Source organism: Eleutherodactylus coqui, chromosome 10 (assembly GCF_035609145.1).
Source record: "Eleutherodactylus coqui strain aEleCoq1 chromosome 10, aEleCoq1.hap1, whole genome shotgun sequence".
NCBI lineage: Eukaryota > Metazoa > Chordata > Amphibia > Anura > Eleutherodactylidae > Eleutherodactylus > Eleutherodactylus coqui.
Window position 1 is genome coordinate 106,698,842 of NC_089846.1, and position 21,351 is coordinate 106,720,192.

Sequence of the window (21,351 nt, forward strand, 5' to 3'; positions counted from 1 at the left end):
CTTCAGGGAAAGGAAGGGGTTTGGGAAAACTTCTCATATAGGGATATAGACAATGGAACCTCATCCGACCAGGTGATGGTTCCGACATCAGTCCATATAACCTCCCTAAATTCTCTGGCATCTAAGAGAAACAAATCAATTCTTAAGTAGGAAGAATGAGGCAGAGAAAAAAAGTATAGTCTCTGTCAGAGCCATGAAGGCAGTGTCAAACCTCATACAGTTCCTCCCTCTGAAAAAGTGGGACATTAGGGGAAGGTAATCTAGTTCCAGAAGTGGAATCCAGAGATGTATCTGTAAGTGAATTAAAGACTCCTTCACTATCAAAGTACCCTTTCATATCTTGGCAGTATCTTTCAAAACATGCAAGAAAAATCTAGCCTGTCGTCTATACGGGAAATATACATTCACCAAGGTGAAAGGGGCATTATTAATCACACAGACAAGAATTATGAAACAGCCCAAAGGATATGCATATAAGTCCTGCTGAGAAAATACTGAATAACTGATTGCAATTAATACTACGATTTTTTCATATCAAGGTTCGAAGCAAATAAAAGATGTGGGAATTTAGGATGAGAGCATTTAGGATGTCTATCCATTAAAAAATGCGTCTCTTGACCAAAAAACAAACCAGCGTATCTGTGCTTTTGTGTATGCAGCTAATAGGGCTGCATACACCAGTCTCTCCACCATGGGATGGAGAGACTGGTGTGTTTTTTAACAAAGAAGTTCTCTGGGTGAGACTACTCCTCTAATTACTCATCTAACAGTTTCTTGGAATTTCCTGTTTCTAAATTGCAAACAAGGTGAGAAGATTAAAGCAAATAAAAAACATTACAGTCCAAACTAGTGTTAAGCAAATCGAAACAGTCAAACCATATTTTGGGTTGAACTTTGCTAAAAGTTCTGTTCAGAGCGAATTCGAACCTGGGGTGGTTCATCCTGTCTGAACTCACTAGAAGAAGGTGATAGTGTGGCTCAGTGGTTAGTACTATCGCCTTGCAGCTGGGGTTCTAGGTTCAAATCTGACCAAGGACAACATCTGCATGGAGTTTGTATGTTCTCCCTGTGTTTCATAATAATCACCTTTGTTTACATAGCTCATACATATTGCACAGCCCTTTACATTGGGGCTCAGAAACTCACACAATCACAGGGAGTACAAACTAAATGCAGATCTTGTCCTTGGTCAGCAGCACTGCCACGCAACAATGTGAATCACTGAGCCACCATGCTTTTTCTTTCTCCTCAGTGAGGACATGTGCTATATAAATAAAGGTGATTATTATTATGAGGAATACACCCACACAAACACAGCAAGAACATACAAACTCAATACAGATGTTGTCCTTGCTCAAATTTGAACGTAGCACTCCACCACTGCAAGGTAACAGTGTTAACTAGAGATGAGCGAGCACCAAAATGCTCGGGTGCTCGTTACTCGGGACGAATTTATCGCGATGCTCGAGGGTTCGTTTCGAGTAACGAACCCCATTGAAGTCAATGGGCGACCGGAGCATTTTTGTATTTCGCCGATGCTTGCTAAGGTTTTCATGTGTGAAAATCGGGGCAATTCAAGAAAGTGATGGGAACGACACAGCAACGGATAGGGCAGGCGAGGGGCTACATGTTGGGCTGCATCTCAAGTTCACAGGTCCCACTATTAAGCCACAATACCGGCAAGAGTGCCCCCCCCCCTCCCAACAACTTTTACTTCTGAAAAGCCCTCATTAGCATGGCATACCTTTGCTAAGCACCACACTAGCTACAACAAAGCACAATCACTGCCTGCATGACACTCCGCTGCCACTTCTCCTGGGTTACATGCTGCCCAACCCCCCTCCCCCCTGCACGACACAGTGTCCACAGCGCACACCAAACTGTCCCTGCGCAGCCTTCAGCTGCCCTCATGCCACACCACCCTCATGTCTATTTATAAGTGCGTCTGCCACACACTGGCACACACTGCAGGCACACACTGCAGAGGGTTGGCACGGCTAGGCAGCGACCCTCTTTAAAAGTGGTGGGGCGATAGCCCACAATGCTGTACAGAAGCAATGAGAAATCCAATCATGTGCCACCTCCATCAGGAGCTGCACACGTGGGCATAGCAATGGGGAACCTATGTGCCACACACTATTCATTCTGTCAAGGTGTCTGCATGCCCCAGTCAGACTGGTAATATGTACCTTAACAGTAACCGCGTTGGTGGTAATGTGGTGGTGACTGCGGACCTAGTAGCACGGTTGTATTTTGTTGGTTTTCGGAATGTGGCCAGGATTAAGTGGGCCGTGGCGGGGGGATGGTGGGGGGGCTCTCTTGTTGTGTCGGTAAAGGTGAAATTCTTGGACTGCCACCAGACGAACCAATGCAAAGGCATTTGCCAAGAATGTTTTCATTGTTGGAGGAGGAGGGGGATGTTTTTGAGGCACTACGTGTCCTCTCCACGTGTCCGTGGTTATATGCACCTTAACAGTAACCGCGTTGGTGGTAATGTGGTGGTGACTGCGGACCTAGTAGCGCGGTTTTATTTTGTTGGTTTTCGGAATGTGGCCAGGATTAAGTTGGCCGTGGCGGGGGATGTTTTTGAGGCACTACGTGTCCTCTCCACGTGTCCGTGGTTATATGCACCTTTACAGTAACCGCGTTGGTGGTAATGTGCTGGTGACTGCGGACCTAGTAGCGCGGTTGTATTTTGTTGGTTTTCGGAATGTGGCCAGGATTAAGTGGGCCGTGGCGGGGGGATGGTGGGGGGGCTCTCTTGTTGTGTCGGTAAAGGTGAAATTCTTGGACTGCCACCAGACGAACCAATGCAAAGGCATTTGCCAAGAATGTTTTCATTGTTGGAGGAGGAGGGGGATGTTTTTGAGGCACTACGAGTCCTCTCCACGTGTCCGTGGTTATATGCACCTTAACAGTAACCGCGTTGGTGGGAAATGGCCTCGCCGCCATCATGTCTTTGTGAAGCCTCTGTTTCCACACCCCAGAGACATACCATTAGCAGCGGTATAGGCAGAGCCCATAATTCGTAACATTTCAGCCGTAGCATTAGGACAGGCCCCACTAACATATCACTAGCAGCATTATAGGGGGAGCACAGTATTAGTTCCATTTCAGTAATAGTAGCACTCAAGACAGGCCCCAGGAACAATTCCGAAGCAGCAGTATAGTGGGAGCGCAGTCTTCGTTCCATTTCAGTAATAGTAGCACTCAAGACAGGCCCCAGGAACAATTCCAAAGCAGCAGTATAGTGGGAGCGCAGTCTTAGTTCCATTTCAGTAGCTGCAGTATAGCCAAGGCCCAAGTTACATTTATGTAGCTAAAGTGTAGGCCAACCCCACACACCTTTCTGTACCATGAGTGCAGGCGAAGAACATAGAAATTGCTATGATTACACTGTAGGTGAGGGCCCAAAAAAATTGGTGTACCAACAGTACTAATGTACCTCAGTAAAAATTGGCCATGCCCAACCAAGATGGCAGGTGAAACCCATTAATCGCTTTGGTTAATGTGGCTTAAGTGGTAACTAGGCCTGGAGGCAGCCCAGTTTAACGAAAAATTGTTTCAAGTTAAAGTTCCAACGCTTTTAAGAGCATTGAAACGTATAAAAAATTTTTAGAAAAATTATATGAGTGAGCCTTGTGGCCCTAAGAAAAATTGCCCGTTCAGCGTGATTACGTGAGGTTTCAGGAGGAGGAGCAGGAGGAGGAGGATGAATATTATACACAGATTGATGAAGCAGAAATGTCCCCGTTTTGGATGGTGAGAGAGAACGATGCTTCCATCCGCGGGTGCAGCCTACGTATTGCTTAGGTATCGCTGCTGTCTGCTGGTGGAGAAGAGAAGTCAGTCTGGGGAAATCCAGGTTTTGTTCATCTTGATGAGTGTTAGCCTGTCGGCACTGTCGGTTGACAGGCGGGTACGCTTATCCGTGATGATTACCCCAGCCGCACTAAACACCCTCTCCGACAAGACGCTAGCCGCAGGACAAGCAAGCACCTCCAGGGCATACAGCGCTAGTTCAGGCCACGTGTCCAGCTTCGACACCCAGTAGTTGTAGGTGGCAGAGGCGTCACGGAGGACGGTCGTGCGATCGGCTACGTACTCCCTCACCATCCTTTTACAGTGCTCCCGCCGACTCAGCCTTGACTAGGGAGCGGTGACACAGTCTTGCTGGGGAGCCATAAAGCTGTCCAGGCCCTTAAAGACTGTTGCACTGCCTGGGCTGTACATGCTGCTCGATCTCCGCACCTCCCCTGCTACCTGGCCCTCGGAACTGCGCCTTCTGCCACTAGCGCTGTCGTGTGGGAATTTTACCATCAGCTTGTCCGCCAGGGTCCTGTGGTATAGCAACACTCTCGAACCCCTTTCCTCTTCGGGAATGAGAGTGGGAAGGTTCTCCTTATCGCGTGGGTCGAGCAGTGTGTACACCCAGTAATCCGTAGTGGCCAGAATGCGTGTAACGCGAGGGTCACGAGAAAGGCATCCTAACATGAAGTCAGCCATGTGTGCCAGGGTACCTGTACGCAACACATGGTTGTCCACACTAGGAAGATCACTTTCAGGATCCTCCTCCTCCTCCTCAGGCCATACACGCTGAAATGATGACAGGCAAGCAGCATGGGTACCGTCAGCAGTGGGCCAAGCTGTCTTTTCCCCCTCCTCCTCATCCTCCTCATGCTCCTCCTCCTCCTCCTGAACACGCTGAGATATAGACAGGAGGGTGCTCTGACTATCCAGCGACATACTGTCTTCCCGCGGCTGTTTCCGAGCGCAAAGCGGCTGCCTTTATGGTTTGCAGGGAACTTCTCAAGATGCATAGCAGAGAAATGGTGACGCTAATGATTGCAGCATCGCCGCTCACCACCTGCGTAGACTGCTCAAAGTTTCGAAGGACCTGGCAGATGTCTGCCAACCAGGCCCACTCTTCTGAAAAGAATTGAGGAGGCTGACTCACACTGCGCCGCCCATGTTGGAGTTGGTATTTCACTATAGCTCTACGCTGCTCATAGACCCTAGTCAACATGTGGAGCGTAGAGTTCCACCATGTGGGCACGTCACACAGCAGTCGGTGCACTGGCAGATTAAACCGATGTTGCAGGGTGCGCAGGGTGGCAGCGTCCGTGTGGGACTTGCGGAAATGTGCACAGAGCCGGCGCACCTTTCCGAGCAGGTCTGACAAGCGTGGGTAGCTTTTCAGAAAGCGCTGAACCACCAAATTGAAGACGTGAGCCAGGCATGGCACGTGCGTGAGGCTGCCGAGCTGCAGAGCCGCCACCAGGTTACGGCCGTTGTCACACACGACCATGCCCGGTCGGAGGCTCAGCGGCGCAAGCCAACGGTCAGTCTGCTCTGTCAGACCCTGCAGCAGTTCGTGGGCCGCGTGCCTCCTATCTCCTAAGCTGAGTAGTTTCAGCACGGCCTGCTGACGCTTGCCCACCGCTGTGCTGCCACGTCGCGCGACACCGACTGCTGGCGACGTCCTGCTGCTGCTGACACATCTAGATTGCGAGACAGAGGTTGAGGAGGAGGAGAAGGAGGGTGCTTTAGTGGAGGAAGCATACACCGCCGAACATACCACCACCGAGCTGGGGCCCGCAATTCTGGGGGTGGGTAGGACGTGAGCGGTCCCAGCCTCTGACTCTGTCCCAGCCTCCACTAAATTCACCCAATGTGCCGTCAGGGAGATGTAGTGGCCCTGCCCGCCTGTGCTTGTCCACGTGTCCGTAGTTAAGTGGACCTTGCCACTAACAGCATTGGTGAGGGCGCGTACAATGTTGCGGGAGATGTGGTCGTGCAGGGCTGGGACGGCACATCGGGAAAAGTAGTGGCAACTGGGAACTGAGTAGCGCGGGGCCGCCGCCGCCATCATAGCTTTGAAAGCCTCCGTTTCCACAACCCTATACGGCAGCATCTCAAGGCTGATAAATTTGGCTATGTGGACGGTTAACGATTGAGCGTGCGGGTGCGTGGCGGCGTACTTGCGCTTGCGCTCCAACACTTGCGCTAGCGGCGGCTGGACTGTGCGGTGCGAGACATTGGTGGATGGGGCCGAGGACAGCGGAGGTGAGGGTGTGGGTGCAGGCCAGGAGACGGTAGTGCCTGTGTCCTGAGAGGGGGGTTGGATCTCAGTGGCAGGTTGGGGCACAGGGGGAGAGGCAGTGGTGCAAACCGGAGGCGGTGAACCGCCTTCGTCCCACCTTGTGGGGTTCTTGGCCATCATATGTCTGCGCATGCTGGTGGTGGTGAGGCTGTTGGTGGTGGCTCCCCGGCTGATCTTGGCGCGACAAAGGTTGCACACCACTGTTCGTTGGTCGTCAGGCGTCTCTGTGAAAAACTGCCAGACCTTAGAGCACCGCGGCCTCTGCAGGGTGGCATAGCGCGAGGGTGCGCTTTGGGAAACAGTTGGTGGATTATTCGGTCTGGCCCTGCCTCCACCCCTGGCCACCGCACTGCCTCTTGCAACCTGCCCTGCTGCTGCCCTTGCCTGCCCCTCTGAAGACCTGTCCTGAGTAGGCGTTGCACACCAGGTGGGGTCAGTCACCTCATCGTCCTGCTGCTCTTCCTCCGAATCCTCTGTGCGCTCCTCCCTCGGACTTACTGCCCTTACTACTACCTCACTGCAAGACAACTGTGTCTCATCGTCATCGTCCTCCTCACCCACTGAAAGGTCTTGAGACAGTTGCCGGAAGTCCCCAGCCTCATCCCCCGGACCCCGGGAACTTTCCAATGGTTGTGCATCAGTAACGATAAACTCCTCTGGTGGGAGAGGAACCACTGCTGCCCAATCTGAGCAGGGGCCCGAGAACAGTTCCTGGGAGTCTTCCCGCTCCTGAGCATGTGTCATTGTAGTGGAGTGAGGAGGCTGGGAGGAAGGAGGAGCAGCAGACAGAGGATTCGGATTTGCAGCACTGGACGGCGCAGAACTCTGGGTGGATGATAGCTTGCTCGAAGCACTTTCTGCCATCCACGACAGGACCTGCTCACACTGCTCATTTTCTAATAAAGGTCTCCCGCGTGGACCCATTAATTGGGCGATGAATGTGGGGACGCCAGAAACGTGCCTCTCTCCTAATCGCGCAGCAGTCGGCTGCGACACACCTGGATCAGGAGCTCGGCCTGTGCCCACACCCTCACTTGGGCCTACGCGTCCTCGGCCGCGTCCACGTCCTCTAGGCCTACCCCTACCCCTCAGCATGCTGTATTACCAGTGATTTCCAAGCCAGGAAAAAAATTGGCGCAAGTCTGCAGCCAAAATAGAATTTTTTCCCTTGTTTTTCAAAGGACAAGCCACACTGCGTGTATTCAATGAATACTACTAAGTTTAATAACTGTGTTGTGGCCCTGCAAATGTGTCACAGAACTGCAGTGATGCAAAGTTATTTGCTACAGCAGATCAGGGATTTCCCATGCAGGAAAAAAATTGGCGCAAGCCTGCAGCCAAAATAGAATTTTTTCCCTTGTTTTTCAAAGGACAAGCCACACTGCGTGTATTCAATGAATACTACTAAGTTTAATAACTGTGTTGTGGCCCTGCAAATGTGTCAGAGAACTGCAGTGATGCAAAGTTATTTGCTACAGCAGATCAGGGATTTCCCATGCAGGAAAAAAATTGGCGCAAGCCTGCAACCAAAATAGAATTTTTTCCCTTGTTTTTCAAAGGACAAGCCACACTGCGTGTATTCAATGAATACTACTAAGTTTAATAACTGTGTTGTGGCCCTGCAAATGTGTCAGAGAACTGCAGTGATGCAAAGTTATTTGCTACAGCAGATCAGGGATTTCCCATGCAGGAAAAAAATTGGCGCAAGCCTGCAACCAAAATAGAATTTTTTCCCTTGTTTTTCAAAGGACAAGCCACACTGCGTGTATTCAATGAATACTACTAAGTTTAATAACTGTGTTGTGGCCCTGCAAATGTGTCAGAGAACTGCAGTGATGCAAAGTTATTCGCTACAGCAGATCAGGGATTTCCCATGCAGGAAAAAAATTGGCGCAAGCCTGCAGCCAAAATAGAATTTTTTCCCTTGTTTTTCAAAGGACAAGCCACACTGCGTGTATTCAATGAATACTACTAAGTTTAATAACTGTGTTGTGGCCCTGCAAATGTGTCAGAGAACTGCAGTGATGCAAAGTTATTCGCTACAGCAGATCAGGGATTTCCCATGCAGGAAAAAAATTGGCGCAAGCCTGCAGCCAAAATAGAATTTTTTCCCTTGTTTTTCAAAGGACAAGCCACACTGCGTGTATTCAATGAATACTACTAAGTGTAATAACTGTGTTGTGGCCCTGCAAATGTGTCAGACAAACTGCAGTGATGCAAAGTTATTCGCTACAGCAGATCAGGGATTTCCCATGCAGGAAAAAAATTGGCGCAAGCCTGCAGCCAAAATAGAATTTTTTCCCTTGTTTTTCAAAGGACAAGCCACACTGCGTGTATTCAATGAATACTACTAAGTTTAATAACTGTGTTGTGGCCCTGCAAATGTGTCAGAGAACTGCAGTGATGCAAAGTTATTCGCTACAGCAGATCAGGGATTTCCCATGCAGGAAAAAAATTGGCACAAGCCTGCAGCCAAAATAGAATTTTTTCCCTTGTTTTTCAAAGGACAAGCCACACTGCGTGTATTCAATGAATACTACTAAGTTTAATAACTGTGTTGTGGCCCTGCAAATGTGTCAGAGAACTGCAGTGATGCAAAGTTATTCGCTACAGCAGATCAGGGATTTCCCATGCAGGAAAAAAATTGGCGCAAGCCTGCAGCCAAAATAGAATTTTTTCCCTTGTTTTTCAAAGGACAAGCCACACTGCGTGTATTCAATGAATACTACTAAGTTTAATAACTGTGTTGTGGCCCTGCAAATGTGTCAGAGAACTGCAGTGATGCAAAGTTATTCGCTACAGCAGATCAGGGATTTCCCATGCAGGAAAAAAATTGGCGCAAGCCTGCAGTAAAACGTAGCTGGCTGCGTCTGATTTTTTTTAACGTTCTGCACGCAGCACACACGTACCCAGAGCCCTGAGGACTGTCAGAGGCAGGCGAAATAGAATTTTTTCCCTTGTTTTTCAAAGGAAAAGCCACACTGCGTCTATTCAATGAATAATGTATGTCTTCTGGCCCTGCCTACACAATTCTATCCCTGTAGTATTAATGCCGGGTGCAATGGTCTGCACAGCCGGTTTTGAGAAGAAAAAAAAAAATGCAACACTGCTAACAGCAGCCTGGACAGTACTGCACACGGATAGATGTGGCCCTAGAAAGGACCGTTGGGGTTCTTGAAGCCTACACTCACTGCTAACACTCTCTCTGCCTAACCACCACTTCTGTCCCTATTGCAGGGCGCAATGCTCTGCAGATCCAATTTTGAAGAAAAAAAAAAAATACAGTGCTAACACAGTACTGCACCCTAGTAGATGTGGCCCTGAGAAGGACCGTTGGGGTTCTTGAAGCCTACACTAACTCCTAACGCTCTCCCTACAGCAGCACCAGTAGCAGCACTTTCCCTCAGCTAACTCACAAGGCATCTGAGCCGAGCCGTGGGAGGGGCCGATTTTTATACTCGGGTGACATCTGATCGCCCCAGCCACTCACAGCAGGGGGGTGGTATAGGGCTTGAACGTCACAGGGGGAAGTTGTAATGCCTTCCCTGTCTTTCAATTGGCCAGAAAAGCGCGCTAACGTCTCAGAGAGGAAACTGAAAGTAACCAGAACATCGCGTGGTACTCGTTACGAGTACCGAGCATCCCGAACACCCTAATATTCGCACGAATATCAAGCTCGGACGAGTACGTTCGCTCATCTCTAGTGTTAACCACTGAGCCACTATGCTTCTTTTACCTTTGTCTGCCTTTTCCTCCCTTTCCTGAGGAAGAAGAAGACAGAGGTAGAAGAAGAATGGTGGCTCAGTAGTTATCACTGTTGCTTTGCAGTGCTGGAGTCCTTGATTCAAATCTAATCAAGGACAACATCTGCATAGAGTTTGAATGTTTTTCCTGTGTTTGTGTGGGTTTCCTCCTACACTCTACTATAAGGCTAAATTCCCGCCCACAGACGGATTATCGCTGCGGAATTTGTGGGCAGACACCCGCTGCAAATTCGGCAGCAATGTCAGTCCATAGACATGCTGTGTCAAAGGACTCTCCCCTGCCCATTAGTGGAAATCAACTGCAATTTTCCGCCTGTGGGGGAGGATCGCAGCATGTTCTATTTTGTGTGGAAAATCGCACGGACGGCTTCTATTGCAGTCAATGTAAGCAATCCGTCCCGCGATACTTCCGCTGTGAGCACTGCAGAAGTATCGTGGGAATCCGCATCACAACTCAGCGCCTGCGTGTCATGCGCTGCACTGCGCACGCACGCCGGCTCGCCGGGCGAGACACCCACGATGGATCCAGACAGGTGAGTATACGGTCTCTGGGGGGCACCGTGTCTGATTCCGCTGTGAGATTTTGCAGTCGGAATCCGACCCGGCCGTGGGCATGAGGCCTAAATTTGGAGCCACAATGGGGACATAAATAAAGGTGATTATTATGAAATACAGGGAGAATACAAACTCCATGCAGATGTTGAGCATCATCAGATTTGAATCTAGGAGCCATCACTCTATAAGCCATAGGACCACTACATCTTTTTTTAGGGGGTATTGGTGAAGTTTTAGCTTGGACTACCTTTCAAAAGTTCATTCAACATTATCCTAGCACCTGAGCCCTATTGTACTAAAATAAATGTAGATCACCATAGAGTTCCATGTGCGGGATCCAGGTCTTGCGACAAGTATAGTATATTTATAATGCCATTTGCAATGTGTGCACTGTTCTTCTGAGCACGGTACGTTTTCTGCATCAAATACCCATCTTTCATCCGAAAGCCGGTGACTTATTACAGTATCATACTCCAAACACAGTTCAAGGATGAATTTCTTTTCCTACTGTGGAGCGAGTATGAACAGCTCACAAATCCTTCCTGATGCTTTTTATGTGTGCTTGTCCATAGAATAAACCCAGACCTATTTACTGCCCGCTAAACAAAGCAAATGAAGCTTATATTCATTTTTCGATGGAATATTTATTCGGTGACTCCCCACGTGTCCTGGCTGCATAGCGGCTGTGTTCTTCAAATAAAACACACTTTGTTACATGTTCTGTCATCATGAATCCCCAAACAATACAGCTTAGTTACACTAATAGCCTTTATTTGATTCCTTTTCATGGAAAATTGTTCTCTAGGTTTATCGTTCACAAGAAAGCAGTATGTGGTTTCTGCAAATTAAATTGCAAACCTTCTCTTTATCTTTCCTAAAGGCTATATACTGTCTAAGAAGAAATAGAGAAAATAATGGCTATTTATGTCTGCCTTTTATTATTAATGAAGAATTCACTTCCAGCCGCAGCGTAACATGCACTGGCTTAGGAAAGTCTTGGAAGACATGGAAACTTTGCCAATCCCAATTGTTGAGTGTTTTATATAACACTGTATGTATAAGAATTCTTCAATTGGTCTTAAAAGTGTTGTACCACAATTACAAGTTGTGCCCTATCTACTAGATAGGGAAGAACTTGCAGATTATTGGGGATCTCACCACTGAGACCCCACCGATCTCAAGAATGGGGTTGCCTTGTATCCCATTCTCCTCACTGTGGGTTTACTGTACCTCTTTCAATGAGAAGGAGATGGAATGAAGTTCTGATTGTGCGAGCACATTAGAGCCCCATTCACTTTCAATCGGACTGCATTGATGTGAGCTACATAGGAGTCTCTACCAGAGTCTACCTACCATTGTACAATCACCTATTGGAGATCAGTGTGTCTCCAGGGTCCTCTGAGAGGGCCCCCTTCTACCACACAAAATACCCTAGTAGTGAACTGTGGGTGCACTGGTTGTCCAGAGCTTGCTATACAGCAAGTGTGCATGTACGGGTCCTTACAGTAGGAGTGCACTACCTCTCGCTAAGCAGAGATGGCACTATGCACTTTGAGTGCAGTAGCATCTTAGGCTTCCTGCTTACAGCAACAAAAGTCCAATGTGCACTTAGTCCAGCCCATTTCCATGGAAATATTGACAATAAGGTTACAGCTTCAACAAGCACTCTCCCTCAATAGAATTCAGTTTTATAACATAATAACCTCTAATGCCAATGGTGGAACCTGCGAGGGGCAAACTCAGCACATGCATGAAGATCTCAAGGCAGGACTCCTTGGACTTTCTCTTCTATCCAGCTTCCCTCTTCACACAACAGCTTGTGGAGTTCTTCCTCTTCCTTTTATCTCATAACTGCACTTCCCCAACTGACATTCTGGGCTGCCTGATTTGTGTTTCTGAAACAATCCTTTGAAGTTGGTGGTCCATTTAAAATTGTTGTTTTTATGCCCCCTAAAGGGGTTGTTGGGGTACTGGACAACCACTATGCAGTTTAATGTTGTTCCTGGGATTCCTGTAACAGATGATGTCACAGGAAATCAGGTGACTGCTGCAGCCAACGAGAGACTTGAATGTGACATTGCAGCCTCTCATTGGCTGCAGCAGTAACCTGATTTCCTGTAATCACTGGAACCACAGCAAGCTGCAGGGCTGGATCCCGGCGACTGCAGAGGGGTAAGTATTAGAGATGAGCGAGCACGCTCGGTTAAGGCAGTTACTTGAGCAAGCATCGCTCTTCTCGAGTAACTGCATACTGGTCCAAGCAGCTTCGGGGGGCGGCGGGGGGGAAGCGGGTGGTAGCGGGGGGGAGAGAGATCTCGGACCAGTATGCTGTTACTCGAGAAGAGCGATGCGAACTTGAGTAACTGCCTTAACTGAGTGTGCTCGCTCATCTCTAGTAAGTATAGTTCTGTTTATTCATTTCACGTGAGGTTCTATTGAAAAGAAATAGTACAGTAACTGGACAACCCCTTTAATCAGGGGGCGTAACTATGGGTGCTGAGAATGCAGTTGAACCTAGGTCCTGAAGCCTTATGGGACTCATAAGGTCTCTCTACACCATATGAGGAGAACCAAATGATAAATGAAGAATTTAAGTTAGGGGCCCTGTAACAGATTTTACATTGGGGACCTGCAGCTTCAAGTCACACTTCTGAGCTTAAAACTACAAATTGAGTACTAAAAAGGACCAAAATAGACATACTGTACATTTAATCAGAATACTAATACATCTTCAGAAGTAATTATCTGGGTATTAAGGGTTATGTGATTTTAGTATTGTTTGGTCTTGGAGACCGCAGCTGCAAATTTCGGCTGTGTTATTTACACATCCATTTCAATACAGCTGCTGTGAATATTCATGGACACTGCGATATGTAAAAATAGAATGTCGTTCCTGCAGCCACGATCTCCAAGATGTCAGCATAGGGGTTCCATTTAAAACCTAAGGGAACTACAAAGTATGTAAGGTACTACAAAGTATGCTATTTTTCTTATGATCGCCAAGATGTCAGCATAGGGCAGTGATGGCAAACCTTTTAGAGGCTTAGTGCCCAAACTGCAACCCAAAACCCAATTATTTATCACAAAGTGCGAACATGTAGGGGGCGGGGCTTATCACAATGTATGCTTTTTACCTCTGTCGTTCTTAAAAAGGACAAGGCTGTTTCAAAATAGACAGCGTGCAGATTTTGACTGCTTTTGATGTGGAAATGCTGTGGAATTTGCCCCAGACATTTCCGCTGAGGACATTCTGCATTTCCACCTCGTGTAAACATATCCCAGCAGTGATAGTGACCCCCCTAAAGCGGCCCCAGCAGTAATATTGACCCCCAGAGCGGCCCCAGAGGTAATAGTGAAATCCCCCCCAGAGCGGCTTTAGCGGTTATAGTGACCCCCCCACAGCGGCTCCAGAGGTAATAGTGACATCCCACAGTGGCCCCCCAGTAGTAATAGTGACATCCCATAGTGACTCCCCAGCCTCTCCCCTCCCCTGCTCTCGCGGAACCAGGTAGGAGATGTCAGGGGAGGAGGATCGCGGCTGCACACTGACATCACAGTGTGCGCTGGGATCAGCACCTCTAGCAGCGCTGCTGAGTGAATACCGGCAGGGGAGCTGCAGCACCCCTGCCGGTTTTCACTAATGTGGTGAGCGGACGATGGCGGCACGTGCCAGCAGGGAAGGCTCTGAGTGCCGCCTCTGGCACACGTGCCATAGGTTCGCCACCACTGGCATAGGGGTTCAGTTTAAAACCAAAGGGGACTACAAAGTATGTAAGGATTGACTTCCCTGTAGAATGATGCAAACTATTTGCAGTTGGCCAACAATTCAGCCTTCTAAACAGTAGTGTTTTGTTTGTTTGTTTTTCCAATACAAGCATAAACTTATTGTTCTACTAAAAGGTAAAATATTCTGTTGCTATGATCTAAATTTATACTAAACCTTTGGACTAATACGGCATCCATGGTAACAAAGGGGGTGTAGACACAGTCATTTGCTACTGTAGATTGCAAGAAAATGCATGTAGTTGAGAACATTTTGTATTCTGCGTATTAAATCCCAAACCCTTAAAAACCTTATCGTAATAAATTGAGGTGACCTCAATTACTATGAAAACGCAAGAGTACAAACACACGGGGCATGCCACATTTAAGATAAGCTCAAAACTAAGAAAAAACTGTTTTATATTACAAAAGGTAATAAAGATCTATAATGAATACAAGACTTGCCTGCTAATACACTAATTTAACATGTACTTACTATTATCATGTCTTTTTCTAAGCAGTGAGTTACAGTGCCTAATTGCTTTACTGCCGAGCACTGTTCCACTCTTACCCCACATATACATACCTGTAACAATCTTGATTGACTGTGCCGCAATTGAAGGGCCCATCCATGTACATGTAAGATGCATTCGGAGGGTGATGGATAGCATGGCAGTGGATAAACAGGGGCAAGACACAGTTTTATGCAATAACCACTCTACAAAAGGCACTACTTAAAGGCTATGTACAACTTTGCACAACTTTTTTCTTTAATCAATGTGTCTTTGGAAATGAAACTTGCAGAGAATTAAAATTTGTGGACTTAAAGGGGTTGTCTCACGCCGAAACGTGTTTTTTTTTTATTTAATAGGCCCCCCGTTCGGCGCGAGACAAACCCAAGGGATGGGTTAAAAAAAAAAAAACGTTTATTACTTACCCGAATCCCCGCGACTTCTTCCTTACCTTACTAAGATGGCCGCCGGGATCTTCACCCACGATGCACCGCGGGTCTTCTCCCATGGTGCACCGTGGTCTCTGTGCGGTCCATTGCCGATTCCAGCCTCCTGATTGGCTGGAATCGGCACACGTGACGCAGCGGAGGTACGAGGACCAGCTCTCCGGCACGAGCGGCCCCATTCACCAGGGAGAAGACCGGACTGCGCAAGCGCGTCTAAAAACGCCAGAAGACAGCGAATTTAGATGGATCCATGGCGACGGGGACGCTAGCAACGGAGCAGGTAAGTGAATAACTTCTGTATGGCTCATAATTAATGCACAATGTACATTACAAAGTGCATTAATATGGCCATACAGAAGTGCTGAACCCCACTTGATTTCACGAGACAACCCCTTTAAGGCGCAACTCTTTTGACCAAGAAAATTGTTGAAGCAACGGAATTAACTAGATTCTTCTGATTTAATTAAAACGACCAGTACTAACGTGTTTGGGGGGAATGAGACCCTTCCTCAGAAATGTCTGGGTAAAGTGCAAAGGTGTCAGGAACATAGTTCTAGCTGTACGGTTGGAAAAAAGAATGACCCCCATTTCTGAGGAAGGGACAAAATGTAATTGTTCTCAGCTAGAGAAACCACGTAATCTTGTAGATATGATACCTTTTAATGGCTAACGAAAATACATGATGTTCTTCTTCAGGTTTAATGGAATAGATCCGATGAGGCATATAGGAGGATCTGCATTCTTATCATGACCTTACACCCACACTACTATAAAACGCCAGTGATTGTCTGTCTGCTGTCTCTAACATCATTTCCTCTCTCTTTACCTAAAACTGAATGGATTCCCCCATCTTCTAACTGACATAAACCTGAGATTTCCATTACAGTGAGAGGCAGCACACCCACTGTCTTGGAGTTGCATTTGACTTCGATCTTTCCTTCACTCCCTCTATTCAATAACTCGCACGCTCATCAGTAAAATCTTAGAATCTGCCCTTCTCTTATTGTGGATACTTAAAAAAATCTTATTGTTTCTGTGATCCCTTCTCAGATTGATTAAAACAACTCGCTAGTGATTGGTCTTCCCCTCACTAAACTCTACCCTTTCCAATCTGTCCTGAATGCCGCAGCCAAGGCTTATCTTTTTCTCCATCCATTATACTGCTGCCTCCACACTGTGCTAGTCAGTGCACTGGTTCTCTGTCACTATAGAATACAATGTAAACTCATCACTCCCATCCATAAAGCTCTCCATAGCACTTCACTATCCTATATCTCCTCCCTCATCTCTATCTACTAATTCTGCTAATGACCTTAGACTTCTGTGCTGCTATGACCTCCCATGGCTTCCCACTACCATCTTCAATATTTTTCCTGAGCTGCCCCAGTTCTCTGGAATGCACTGCCATGGACAATTGGGTTAATTCACAACTCCCATAGTTTTAAGTGGGCTCTAAAAACACATCTCTTTAGGGAGGCCTACCACATTCCCTAATCTGACTCCTCTCCTTTTCCCCTCTTCTACATTCCCTTTCAGAACCTCACCTTTTTTTCCATAAGTATTCCCCACACTCCATAAACCCTCATGCAGTCATATCTCTAACATAGTACCATAGTATGTAAGGCCAAAAAAAGACATATGTCCATCCAGTTCAGCCTATTACCCCCAATGTTGATCTAGAGGATCATGTTCATGTCCCCTCTGATTTGTGTGGAATTTGTTGCCGCTATATAAATCAAGATTACAATTCTTATTTTCCTGATCTTTGCTTTAGATTATAAGATGTGATGTTGCGGATGAATCCATATATACAGAAATAAAAATACTAATTCAATATATTCAATACACATGTACTATTTCACCGATCTCACCACTTACTAATACAATTTTTTCACTGATGGGCCATTTGTTCCATACATAGCCCCTGTGATGTACCCACCTTCTATCTAGTATATTACAATTCTTATGACTAGTTATGGGAAAAAAATCATTTTAAGAAGTGTGTACATGGCGATACATAGTAGACACATGAGCAGCTTGAAAAAATGTACAGCCAGCAATATGTGAAAGCTTCTGCACTGTTACATCTATTGCATACAATACTATGGGTTTTTTCACTGTTTAGATCTGCATCGGAGTCTGTATTTGTGTTCCGATACAAGATGACAGACAAAATAGCTCAACATGCTGTACTATGTTGTCCAGGAAAATGATGGAGGACATGTTGGAAGCTGGACGGACCCCTTTATAGTCACGGGGACCGTCCAACGTCATTCGGTTCCATCTAGAGATGAGCGAGCGTACTCGGAAAAGCACTACTCGCTCAAGTAATGTGCTTTATCCGAGTATCGCTGTGCTCGTCCCTGAAGATTCGGGTGCCGCTGCGGCTGACAGGTGAGTCGCAGCGGGGAGCAGGGGAGAGCGGGCGGGAGAGAGGGAGAGAAAGATCTCCCCTCCGTTCCTCCCCGCTCTCCCCTGCAGCTCCCCGCTCTGTGCCGGCACCCGAATCTTCAGGGATGAGCACAGCGATACTCGGATAAAGCAAATTACTCGAGCGAGTAGTGCTTTTCCGAGTACGCTCGCTCATCTCTAGTTCCATCATACGATAGATCTGTTCTCAGGAGGCATTCTGTTTTCTTCTCCCATGATGGAACAGGAATAGAGAAACTTATGGTGCGGATGTGAATGACCATTCTCCTCTGACATTCGCAAGCCATTTTACTGGAGCTGACTACATGTTGTATATTTCATATATTAATTGGAACATTTTACGTTATGCATCAAATTCCAATGAGACCAGCAGTTTCTAAGATACGAAAATCAGAAACAATCAATCCATGGTGGATTCACTTCGCTCAAGTTTTCCTCTTGCTTGGCCCGAATAAAAACTCTTATCTTCATGGATTTATTTCTTTACAACTGCATGTCCGTGGGTGGCACATGATAAGCCAACTAGATATTTATGTAGCCAGCAGATATTATGGTGAGCCAAATAAAATTGAACATAGTAAGAGATTTACCCAAAAAGTTGACCATAGAAGTAGTTGTAGATTCTACTGTCGAAATACAGTGTGCTAATGAAAGTGTGTAATTAGGATTCAGAAGCTGGACTGGAGTTTGACACGACACATTGGTCTGTATCACAGAGCACATTTGAAGACTGGCCAAAATTTTTATTGCATCATTGACCTATTTAGTCCCAGTTCTAGGCTTGGCAGATCATGCTTAGCAGATTTTATATGTGTGGACAAGAAATAGCTTAAAGCATGGTTAACTGATAGTAATGTCCCTCAGAAACACGGCAACCTGGCTCATATGCTAAACACCCATCTGGCTCAAACTATTATAGCATAATAGCATTTGCAGAGCTTTCTAGCTACTTATCAAACAAGAATTGAACACAAAAATGATCCAATTGAATAATTAATTGCATTTATTTTATTTTGCATAAACACAGGGATTTACAAGCATATCTCTGGAGAGAGTCATGCATGGTGGTGCCAATGTCACTGGATTTCAGATTGTCAATAATGAAAACCCACTAGTTCAGCAGTTTCTACAGAGATGGGTACGTCTGGATGAGAGGGAATTTCCTGAAGCAAGAAATGCGCCGTTAAAGGTATGATAGTATTTTGTATACACACAATTATCTAGAAAATAATAATTATTCACTATTTGGCCATCACTGGCAATTACAATATGAGGTCATTTTGAACATTTACAATATATACTATTACCACACATCCAATTATGCAGCGTTCGCCAATCATGTGACCGATTCAGTGTAATACTACCATGAACAACGTGTGGCCCATGAGACTAGTAATTAGCTGTAACGGCCAAGTGAATGATAAATGACACAGGATTGCAGCAAAGAGAACTGGATCAGCTGTGTTGGACTGGTAGGATATGTAATGAGTAATTATGGCCTAGTTTTTTCTTTTCGTTCATTCCTTGCCCTTAGCAACTTTTTGAAAAGTCATGAAAAATGTAATTTAGCCATAAGTTCAAAGCGAAGCTAGGTGTCATAGAGCCTTATAAGGTGCTACACAGAATCCTAATAGCCCTAGTCTGCATACCACCATGTAATGTCCCCATACAAATATCTGAAAGGCTGTCACAGTGGAGAAGGATTAGCCCTATGGTCATTTGCACAAGGAAAGACTAGAAGCAATGGGATGAAACTGAAAGGGAGGAGACACAAATTAGATATTAGGCAGTGAGGGCGAACAGGTTGCCATGGGAGGTGGGGAGTTCTCCTTCAATGGAAGTCTTCAGAGGCTGGACAGACATCTGTCTGGGATGATTTAATGATCCTGCACTGAGCAGGGGGTTGGACCAGATGATCCTAGAGGTCCCTTCCAACTCTACGATTCTATGATTCTATATAGCACCCCATTATGGAGGTATAACTTTTAGAGAATACATCCAAGATTTTTATTTTGTCAAATTTACATACAAAACGACATAGAGCAGCTTCTTTAATAGTGCCATAGACTTCTATGAGCACTGTATTACAGCTGTGCACAACTCAGAATTAATAGAGCCATAATTCAGTTGCGTGTATGAACCTTTAAAGGGGTTCTATGGGACTCTAATATTGATGACCTGTCTTTACCATAGGTCATCAAATTCTGATCAATGGGTGCTCACCACTTAAGACTCCCACCAATCAGCTGTTTGACACATATCAGGCATAGCACCATACATTTCATAGTGGTTGTGTCTGGTATGGAAGCTCAATCCCATTCACTGGAATGGGACTCAGCTAGCCTTAGGCCACATGACCCACATGACAAATGAACGTGATGTCACTGGCCTGAAAAGAGGCCACGACCCTCATCTGAGCACCTTAATCTCTTCAAACAGCTATTCTGTGGGAGTCCCGAGTGGAGAATCCACATCAATCAGCTATTAATGACTGAGAATCTCGTGAGATGTTTCCAATGCTGTAGAAACCCTACTGCCATTTCTGCCTCTAAAAAGCTCAGTGTAGGGGTGGGTAAAGGATTCTATAATTCTTGTCTAGTTTGACTCAGACAAGCACTCAGGGTTGGAAAGTCCAGTTGGCTAGGCTCTGAGGGACCAGAGGTTTAGTGGGACTAAAATTGGTGAACGCTGCTGTAGAAGTTTTTGCACGTGTAATAAAAGTTAGTAGAATTGAGTTCCGATATGGTGAAGCATGAATACAATGTTCCTAATGAGATACCGGTAGGCATCGGTATCCTGGCACCTGTTATATATGAGCACAAATGTATCAATGTTGGGTAGACAGCAGCACACACACCAAACTCATATATGAGGGAGGTTTCTTATATAGGGTAAATGATGCATGCTTCCAACCTGGTTCTGGATCCTGAACCACATCAATATAGACAGTCCATATATAATCCAAAGCAGCATCCAGGGATGCTTCCAAATGATAATTTCACTCATGTCATCCGGTGAAGATAATCTTTACTGTGCCCATACATCATTGTGCCCATACATTGTCAGCGGTCTTTGTCAAGTCCATGCATATACGAACATTAACCCCATAAATATCCAACTGACATACACAAAACAACCAATCCCCCATCAAAGTACATATAAAATGAAGCATACCTCCAAACTTACAGTCCTGGTTGGTGGATCCGGGTAGTGAATGCAGGTGTCTTTACACCCACAAATTATCAAAAACAAACCAAAACATCACTCCACCTGTTGGCAGCGTCTCCAATACTTGCGGGCACATGCACTGGACTTGTCATTAATCTCGCGTTGTGTGGCCAGATCGCGTCACCAGTATGTATAATGCGCATACATCAGGCCTAGCCCGAACGCCGTCCCTCTACTGGTATTATTACAGGCGCAAGCACGAGACCTGTCATCACTCTTGCATTGTGGGGCAACATCGCGTCACCACTATACATACTACACATGCGTGGGGCCTCATCCAAACTCCGCCCCTCTACTGGCGTGCCCCAGTAAACCCGAGACCTGTCATAACATCACAGGCCAATCACACGTGAGCAAACCCAGTAAGCCACGTATGGTGACACACCACTGTCAAAAGCCCAAGCGCCGGCCCCTTTATGTCTATTGAGACAGTGTCCGCCACCACTAATGTTTAAAATAAACATTCATGCACTTGAATGAATTCCTCCAATATCTGACATAAACCTTTATATAGACAGTTCTAGGTCACCTAATTTATGTTCCGTTAAGTT

The 21,351-nt window shown here is 46.3% G+C and overlaps 1 protein-coding gene across 1 annotated transcript in view; it reads left to right on the top strand.

Annotated features, from left to right (window-relative positions):
- Positions 1–21,351, top strand: part of GRIA3 (glutamate ionotropic receptor AMPA type subunit 3) — a 333,892-nt gene that overhangs the window by 231,633 nt on the left and 80,908 nt on the right. The window contains exon 6 of the mRNA XM_066579868.1: positions 18,600–18,761. Within this exon, the coding sequence (XP_066435965.1) occupies positions 18,600–18,761 (162 nt within the window). The remainder of the gene's footprint in view (positions 1–18,599; positions 18,762–21,351) is intronic.